General features: G+C 35.1%; 1 protein-coding gene across 1 annotated transcript; it reads left to right on the top strand.

The window, feature by feature from the left end:
* Positions 1-3,477, top strand: LOC102606191 (scarecrow-like protein 14). Its single transcript, XM_006346650.2, has 3 exons — positions 1-80; positions 533-2,828; positions 2,967-3,477. Exon 2 carries the CDS (start codon positions 538-540, stop codon positions 2,722-2,724), a length of 2,187 nt encoding a protein of 728 aa, XP_006346712.1. The 5' UTR covers positions 1-80; positions 533-537; the 3' UTR covers positions 2,725-2,828; positions 2,967-3,477.
* The last annotated feature ends 6,814 nt before the right edge of the window (positions 3,478-10,291 follow it).

Here is a 10,291-nt window from a genome sequence, read left to right as displayed (position 1 = left end):
TTTTCCAGCACCGCCGCTCTGATTATCTCCTTTTTTTTCTTCACTTTTTTTTATCCATCTGGGATTTCTCAGAATCACAGGTACTTCTCCTTTTCTTCATCATTTTATACAGTAAAATACTTATTATAATTATATATATACATGTATATATATATACACATATACACACTGTATCAAGTTTTGAAGTAATTTATCCTTAATTGAATGCTTAATCTTTGTAATTATTGATTTTCAGCACTGTTTATGAGATTAAGAATACACCCTTTTTAGAGAAACTGATACTGATAGCATTAGTTTTGCTTTTTCTTAGGAATTTGTTGATAAAGATTTCATTTTTATGCTAAAACTCAATTACCCATTTCGAGTAATAATGTATTTTTTGTGTTAAAACAAAAGGGTGTTTTCTTAATCTTGAATTTAGTGCTAGTTTGTTGTTTTGAGAATTTTTTTGTTTTGGGTGGCATTTCTATAATTAGTAAAAATTTTGTGTTGTTGATGTGTTATGGGGATTTGGGTTGTTGTTTTCTTGCAGAATAAATGGTCATGGATAGTAGAAACTATAAGGGGTTATATGATGCAACATCTGGAATTCAATTAAAGGATGACGATGATGATAAGCCATTTTTTCAAGATCTGAATCTGATTAATCATCTTAGAGTTAGTGATGCTTTAGTTGAACGAAATCTAGAACCCGTTGATTTCGTTCCATCAGCTATGGATAACTGTCATGAGGATTATGATTTTAGTGATGTAGTGCTTAAGTATATTAGCCAAATGCTTATGGAAGAGAATATTGAAGAGAAGACATGTATGTTTCAAGAATCTGCAGCTCTTCAAGCTGCTGAAAGATCGTTTTACGAAGTTATTGGAGAGAAGTACCCTCCGTCTCCCATTCTTGATTTAGGTCAGGATGGACGTTGCGGTGTGGACTCTAGTAGTAATAATTACTATAGTTGTGGAAGTGATATTACTGATGGCTTACTATGCCCAAATTGGAATCCTGATCTTGGTGATGTGGACTCTTCACATACTCAACAATTTGTGATTGATTCTGGGACTTCTCAGTCATCGCTCAGTTCGCCAAGTAGCTCCGGAACTGTCACTGATGCACATGTGGATTCGCCTGTGAGCTCAATTCAGATTCCGGACATATTTAGTGATAGTGAGTCGATCATGCAGTTTAAGAAAGGTGTCGAGGAAGCAAGTAAGTTCCTTCCTACAGGCAATAGTTTGCTCCTTGATGTAAGGTATGATGTAGTGGTGAAGGAGGATAATGAAAACGGAAAAGATGCAGTGGAGAATCGTGGGAAACAGAAATCTCCCGAAGGATCGAGAGGGAAGAAAAACATTCATCATGATGATGTTGATGTTATGGAAGAGAGAAGTAACAAGCAATCTGCAGTTTTCTATGAATCAACTGTTCGATCAGATTTGTTTGATAAAGTGTTGCTATGCAGTGGAGGGAAAAATGAATCTGCTCTTCGTGAGTCCTGGCAGGTGGTATCAAGTAAACATGCTCCAGAGAACGTCCTTCCAAAGGGATCTAACAGTAGGAAGTCCCGCGGAAAGAAACAGGGGGGTAAAAGAGATGCAGTAGACTTAAGAACCATCTTGACACTTTGTGCACAAGCTGTTGCTGCGGATGATCGAAGGACAGCAAATGAGTTTCTGAAGCAGATTAGGCAGAATTCTTCTCCGACGGGGGATGGGATGCAGAGGGTGGCCCATTATTTCGCCAATGGTCTTGAGGCACGGATGGCTGGTTCTGGTACTCAGATTTATACCGATTTTATTTCGATGCCTACATCAGCAGCTAATATCTTAAAAGCTTACCAGCTATTTCTTGCTGCCTGCCCATTTAGAAAACTCTTTAACTTCTTCTCAAATAAAACAATTATGAATGTAGCTGAAACGGCATCAACAGTGCATATCATAGATTTTGGTATTATGTATGGCTTCCAGTGGCCCTGCTTCATACAACGTCTCTCTCGTAGACCAGGTGGACCTCCCAAGCTCCGGATAACTGGGATAGACTTTCCGAATCCTGGTTTCCGACCAGCAGAGAGGGTTGAGGAAACGGGGAGGAGGTTAGCTGATTATGCTGAGAGTTTCAATGTTCCATTTGAGTTCATAGCTATAGCACAGAAGTGGGAGACAATTAAAGTGGAGGATCTTAAGATCCAGAAGGATGAGGTTCTTGCAGTAAACTGCATGTATCGGTTCAGGAATCTACTCGATGAGACTGTGGTGGTAAATAGTCCTCGGGATATTGTATTGAATCTCATCCGGAAGTTAAATCCTGATGTTTACGTACAGGGGATCGTAAACGGTGCTTATAATGCTCCTTTCTTTATCACACGATTCCGGGAGGCACTTTTTCATTACTCGTCAGTGTTTGATATGCTTGAAGCTAACATTCCCCGTGAAATTCCTGAGAGATTGCTGGTTGAAAAGTTAATATTTGGCAGGGAGGCAATGAATGTTGTAGCGTGTGAAGCTGCTGAGAGGATTGAGAGACCAGAAACATATAAACAATGGCAGGTCAGAAATATAAGGGCTGGTTTTAGGCAGCTTCCTTTGAACGAGGAGATCTTGAGGGTGGCAAAAGATCGTGTAAAGGCGTACCACAAGGATTTCGTGATTGATGTAGACGGTAAGTGGCTACTGCAGGGATGGAAAGGTCGTATCATGTATGCAGCTTCAACCTGGAAGGGATCTCTTTGAATCTCTTCTGATTACTCGTGAAGGAGCAAGTTCATCCGCAAGGCTTTGCCCCTGCCCCTCAACAGTGAAATCGTGTATGGTGCTGGCCCTTCTGAAGGACAAAGGTATTGTTTTAATGTTTAGCCACTTCAGTTTCCAATAGAAAATAACTATTTTCTTGTTTCTGCTAGACAAATCTTGCACCTTTGCATGTATTTGATTCTAGGTTAAATGTTAAAAACCGAATATTTTTCGTTCTGCAGACAACTTTGCATGGACTTGATTATAGCATAAATGTAATTGGTACCAACGCAAAGGTTATGTCATGGCTCTGGACAAGGATAAGCGGGAGCAGAACTTGGAATTTGCTTCCTCATCTTCTCCATTGCAATAACTCGGTAGTGTTCGTTGTCAATGTAGCTGTTAACTGACAAAATAGCCCGGTAACAAAACCTTTTCCCCAGAACTTATTTTTCTCCGGACATGTGAAAAAGTGTGAGCCGATAGGCGATTAAATTGATCGTATGGCATGAAAGGCCTACTCCTTCATTTGTATTTTACATCTGTGATTGACTACGCCTAAAGTAATAGCAGTCAAAATGATCACTGAAGAATTTCCATAGGTATATCACTACTAATGCGTATATTGTGCAATTTCACATCTTACCCTTGCTTAGCAACACTTCAGTGTCGTCATCAAGTCTCTAAGACATACTTTTTCTTGCCGTTTGTGTAGTTCTTGAAAGACAACTTAACAATTGATATTTCATTTTATTTGTGATTCCTTTTCAATTTCCTTGCCCATATATTTTGTTATTCGTGCTTAAATTGTTAGTCTTGGATGACACATACTTATCTGTGTGTTTTTTTTTCGCTTTTCACCTTGGATAACAACGGTACGTCTACTTTCTAGAAGTATATATGATTTGAATTAACTTCATACTTTATAGTATTTGGAATTGATGTTGAATTTGTCAACTTTATGATGAGTATATTATTCCTAGGAGAAAATGTACTTTGCTTATCTCTTTATTAGTTGACTTGTGTATAAAGATTCTCTTATTAAAATATTCCCTTTAACAAACTTGTTCACCAAGTTGATTAATCTACTACTATATGTTGCTAAGTCGTTGCAACATTTCTATACAAACGAGAACGATTCTAAGGTTTTAATATTATAATTCATATTCAACAATAGTGATGGAAGAGATGCCTAGGCGTAATGGTACGAATTGATTTTCACGTCTCGTTTTGGTCTAGTCGTAAGAGCACAACTTGTAATGTGTAAGTTAAGCGCACGACATGTAAGGTGCTAACTACGGCCCATAGAGGCCCTCAAGAATGTCTCGATTACTATAACTCGGAGATTATTGTTTCAGGTCATGAAAACAACCTTGTAAAAATGTTGGGAAGCTACGTATAATAGATCCAATGTGGTTCAGTGGTTCTCCAACCTCGCACATTGCTTGCTTTTACTACAACAAATTCAATGCGATTTTGGTTCTCCAATCTTGCACATAGTAGAAATTTAATGCATCGAGCTGTCATTTCAAAGTTGGTAAATGGATGAAGAATATAACGTCATTTACCCGTTCGACCATAGATTTCCCAAGTAATATTTGGAGAAAAATTTGGCAAATACTGTTTATCCATACAATTTGTTATTATTTGGTAAATATTTTTGGCAAATATCCCAAATTCTCAAATACTAGTTTTTTCTAGTATTTGGGCCAAATCTCATTATTTGGGATCTTTTAAAAATTGAAATTTTCCACCAGACTTTGATCTTTTACAAAAACACCCTCTATAGTAGTTGTTTGCGTTGTATTACATAATATTTTACATGAACACCAAAGTAGTGATGAAATATTCAAAGAATATTAAAGTAATGATATGGTTGTTGATGAAAATGATGAACAATCGGCTAACAAAGTCACGTGCTTTGTCTATTTCACGGTGTGTATGGAATGATGCTTGTTGCACTCACTCCAAACTACCACATTGCTCCAGTGTCATGGACACTACTTGTTATTTGTTGCAACGAAGATCCAATTGACTTGTAAACAAACTTATGGTTAGTTTTGATAGTTTTTAAAACTTACGAGTATAAATCATATTTTTCTAAAAAAGTGAGATGTGTTTTCCAAATACTATGGTCAAACACATGGTGAAATTTCACCCAAATTTTCACCCAAATAATATTTGCCAATAATATTTGAAAATCTATGGCCAAACGCTAGTTAAATTTTGACAAATATATGCTTAAACATAATGCCATCATCCTAAATTTTGACTTTTAGTTCAAGCGTGTGAAATTTTAAAATCTTTTTTTTTTCTTTCTCTTGGTTGCTTGTGGGGGTAAGGTGGATGTCATTTTTTTCTCCACCTGATATTCAATATTTGTATTGGAATCTGATAAAATTTGGATTCGCACTTTGCAACGCCATTCCTAAGGCAGCGTCTCCAACAATATTTTTTCATTCCTAGAGTTCGAAATCGAAACTTTTAATTAAGGATGTATGGATATCAATCATCCGATCACAACATATATCGTTGGGTTATTATGTCAACAAATGGTAATAAGTGTTGGTCTATTGGTTGATGAAAAAGGAATTTGGTCATGAACTCTTATTATATTATAGGAGATTAATTAATGGGGGATAATTAGTTGATTGAAGAAATTAGGAAGATTAGGTGAGCAGTTAATTATGGAGATTAGGTCACAAATCATGTCTTATTTTGCATAAGATAAGACATGATTTGTATTGAGTTTTGCATTTGTCTCACACTATTTTCCAAGTCTAATTTAATTTTAAAAAAAACTGATAGGAACATTCAAACATGACTAAATTGTGGGAGAGTTCAAAAATCCACGGGTGAGTAATGAGTTTGTATAATTCGCGGGTATGTTTGTATAATTAGGTTATTTTTATATAAACTCGAAATAACGAATTTATACAAACACAAAAAACTTTAAACAGTTATACAAATTATATTATACAAAATTACATTATGTAAAAGCTATACAAATTATATTATAATAAATTCAGAATTATACAAACGGACGATCTTATACAAACTTTAAACCCCATCCTGAATGTTGATCGCAAGTGGTAATTAACTAAAATTATAGCTATGATGACTAATTAGCTAGTATATATTTGCTTAACCAGATAATTTTTCCATTATTTTATTCAAATAACTTAACAACAAAGAGACAAATCAGTGGAATCTTTCTTGACATAATAAATAATGCCAAAACTTTTCAACATATTCAAGCAACACAAATAAGGTCTAAGCAAAGTGGAATATGATAGAGCATACTTGGGATTTTATGCTTTAGCTTACAAAATATTTCCCAAGTATAGAACTTTTTTAGTTTGCTAATGGATTGATTACTCTATTACCTAATAGGTTAACTTTAAAATTAATATTCTAAAATGTAAAATGGTGGTTGTCTTCTCACTGTTTCACTTGAAAATACAGGTACATAGAGCACTAGTTTTGTGTGGTTTAATAATAGTAAATAATGCATTTTAAAATTAAGCAATCTTTATACCATTTTTGAAATTGTGGATTCGCTTCTAATATTTTTATCCAAGTAGGTGGCCTAGTCGTCAAGGAAGCGAATAGAGAACATCAAACTCCCAGGTTCAAATTTCAGCGGAGATGAACTTTTCGTCTAAGTTTTGATAGCCAAAGTTACTGAATCACCTGTGCTGGTGAAAGGTAATAGATTAACCCGAAAAATTAGTGAAAGTGCACACAAATTGACTCAATAATTATCCCAAATTTTTTTGGATCCGCCTTAAACTTTTCTATGTGTTACCTTAATTTCGAGGGAACATATTGTCATAATGAAGCATTATAAAGTGAAGTGTCCGATATTTACATTAGAGTTTGATTAAATCTGAATTGGTCATTGCCCGACCCATTTCTAAGGGCAACACTCTCAACAAAAAAGTTTTCCATTCACATAATTTGAATGTAAAGTAGTACTTGTCTGATAAACAAATCAATCTTCAGAAAGGCGTCATTGTCTAGGATTGCTATAAATTGTTAGAAAATTTAATTTAAGAGGATATATGATACTTGCTTTTGAATATAGTTTAAGTGTTTCAAATGTACTTTTGTACCTAAAAAGAAAAAAAGAAATTGACATAAATAGTTGTTCACAAAAAAAAACAATGTAGCTAATATATACATATATTTTTTTTGTATATTAACATATTTTTGATACATAATTGTGTATATATTTTATGTAAGCCACTTTGAAGTCTGAATGGTCTAGTAAACTTGGGCTCTGAAATAATGACTTTTAGGGGTTCAATCACTTTGGTTTGGGCCATTATAATTTGGGCCTAAAATTGGGCTTTGGTAGAACCTAACTTCAAACCCGGTAGGTTTGAAATTTCATATTCGCGATTCTCAACTTCAATCTCGCGAGTCTCAATTTGATTATGAGATGGATTAAGAAAGAATTAAAAATGATTAAACATCAAATAGGAGATGTGAAATTTATATGTCAAAGATGAAGATAAAATATCCATTCCAATCATTTTTCATTTGATTGTGTTTGACTTGCCACAAATTTAAAAGATAGTGAAGGACTTCTGTAACATCTGATTAAAACAAATCTTATATCGATGATATTTTTGTATGATCATAAATTATTTTATTAAAAGTAAAATAAAAAATTAAAATTAAATTATTTCTATTACATAAATATATGTATCATTTTCTTTGGACAAACTAAAAAGAAAATAGGAAGTATATAAAAGAAATATATATTCAACCTTTATAACTAAAAATTATGTACATTCATCGATGAAAGATATTAGACATGTCTACCCTTGGATTTAATTTATAAGTTGTTTTTATAAAAGCACATTTTACTCTTTAACGTGAAAATTTTCCTACACGAATATCGAGTAAAGATCGAAAAAAGGGAGATGTTGGACATGGACCTAACTCTACTAGAGAAATAGTAAACAACAAAAAGTAGTACGATGAAAATATGGTGCATTATATTGCCTCCATGTTTAATGCATATATCCCGACAACATCATTTCCTTTTAAACTTTGTTGATTTAACCTCTCATCAACTACAAACCTTTGACATTTTCGAAAAATCCAACCACCTATGTTTGAGCTTTGTCATTTGGTACAATAGTTTTGCATGTGCTTTGTTTTTTTAAATTATCATTTTGTCTGATGTTCGATATGTTGGAAAATATATGCACAACGTAAGCATACTAGAATCTTACTGCTTACATGAATAATAGATAACCAATATCATTTATGTTAGAACATAAAATTATTGAAATTTAATTCAAGAATTACCTCTTAAAGCGTGAGCATATACATTCAAGCGAATCCCCAAGATAGACAGACGTTCAAGCAAATCTACAAGATAAACAATAGCTATGGTCTTCTACAGTGATCCCAAGTTCACATCCGAACTCTCTCAATACTTGGGTGCGCAAGTATGAATAGAAACCTTCAATCTTTCTAGGGTTAGAAGAATCCCTAATTATATAGATTTCTTCCCAGTCCAAAGAGGAGAACCAAAACACAGTTATTTTTTCTTCAACCGAAAAATACACGCCAGTTTTCTTTTTAAAAGAAAATTAACGCCTCTCCCCTTTTTCCCTTTAGAATTAGGATTCTAAGTTCTAGTTAAATATGAGCACTGTAGGGACCACATAATTAATTACTGAGGCTTCTTATTATGGAAATAATTCCAAATAATTAATTTGAATTATTCTTACCATAAAAAATTACAAATCATTCCACTAGAAATTTGTAATTGCACTTGTAACGACCTGAACCGTCGTTATTTAGGAGAACCAAAATTCGGGAAAATTACTGGGCCACTGTTCCGCCAGGGCGGGCCAGATGCCGCTCGGGCGGCGGCGCCACGACGGGGTAAGTTGGCGCTAGAGCGGGATAGGCGAGACAGAATGTAAATAACGCGAAATCTTTTTTTCTCCTTCTTCTTGAAATACCTAATTTAGACGCAAATCACCCTAGAAACCCCCAAAAAACTGCTAAGTTTGGGAAAGAAGGAGAATGAGATTTCTAGCGTAAGGGGCGTGAGGGATGGTGGATTTTCGGTCAAGATCACCATCACGAAGTCAGAAAAACAAGAATTGAAGCCAAAACTCCGTGCAGTTGCTTGGCGCTCAGGTAGGCTAGGTTTTATTGATTGAGTAGTTACAAATCTGTGCTCACTGCGTAATATAACAATAATCAACAGTAGGATTTATGCATAGGCCTTCGTGCATTGAACAAGACATGATTAAATCATAGGAAGAAGCCTTAGATGATGAACTAGGGTTAAGTATGATCGAGTTATTGCTTAAGTGATATATGTCGATGAATACTTCATTGTGATGGTTGTGATTCGATGTTGGTGTGATATGTATTGTTTTTACTTCATTATAATGTATGCGAATGTTGCACTATGAACCACACTACCTGTAAAACGAAGATAGATGAATGATGAATGTCATGAATCATGACTATGATTGTATGATTATACGAATGTACGTTATGTTTGTGATTGTGGTTTGTTGAAAGGATCGGGTGTTGCGTTCTGACACACTAACATTGGATCGATTGCCACGTTCCAGCACAAATATATGGATCGGTTGCCATGTTCCGGCATAAACATTGAATCGGGTACCACGTTCCGATATGCTAACAGTTTGGGTTTGGGTTCTATGAGAGAACCAATGACTTGTCATAATTGTATCTTGAGAAATGTAAAATTGTACGTTGTTCGTAAGTGATGATGATATTGTATATGTTCGGTGTATGCATGTTATTATTATATTGTATTGACCTATAAATGTTTGTTCTATGGTGTTGATTTGACATGTTATGTATCTCATTGTTGAATGAAACGGGAAGAGACAAGGGTTGTTTGTATGTTGCAAGGGTGAGAAGTGGAGGTAGTATACGTGATGTAAATACTTAGGTGGGTTGCACCTTGGAGAAAGGGGTTCGTGGTTAGTAGTTAGAAAGCTTGATATAATGTACCATGTGGCAAGGGCTGGTAATATAAAAGAGGAAGTAAGAGTATGTCGTGGGTGGTTAGTCGTAGTGTTGTAGTTGTGTTGGTGGACTCTTCTACGCGTTAAAAGGGTTAGGCTATGATCAAGAACTTAGTAAGTAGGTTGACTGAGAAGGTAGTTGGTAGTAAGAGTACTAGTGTAATTTTGAGATATTCAAGAGAGGGTAAGGTGGAGAAGCGTGTGGTTTAGCGCATAATCTTGCTAGTTGTTTTCTTATGATTATGCGGTGGACGTCGGGTTGACCGATGATGCCTACCAATACGTGTGGTTTTATACTGATACTACTCTTGCTATGTCTTTTTGGCATAGACTGGATGCAGGTTGGTGATGTTTTATTAGATGAAGACGAAGAATTCTCCAACATCTTCTACTTTTCCTTCCGCATGGTGGGAGTTGTGTCTTTTCGTTATTATGTCTTGTTGTACTCTTAGTAGCTCTTGTACCTGTTTAAACTAGATCCTTGGGGGTGTTAATTACTTTACAAGTCTTAACCGACATTGCGTTAAAAG

This window comes from Solanum tuberosum, unplaced genomic scaffold, assembly GCF_000226075.1.
Source record: "Solanum tuberosum cultivar DM 1-3 516 R44 unplaced genomic scaffold, SolTub_3.0 scf00086, whole genome shotgun sequence".
Classification (NCBI taxonomy): Eukaryota; Viridiplantae; Streptophyta; class Magnoliopsida; order Solanales; family Solanaceae; genus Solanum; species Solanum tuberosum.
Note: the sequence above shows the minus strand (reverse complement) of the source record. Positions and strands in the feature narration are given on the sequence as shown.

Coding starts and splice junctions, on each gene's coding strand:
- LOC102606191 (XM_006346650.2), top strand. CDS start 538: ATGGTCATGGATAGTAGAAACTATAAGGGGTTATATGATGCAACATCT.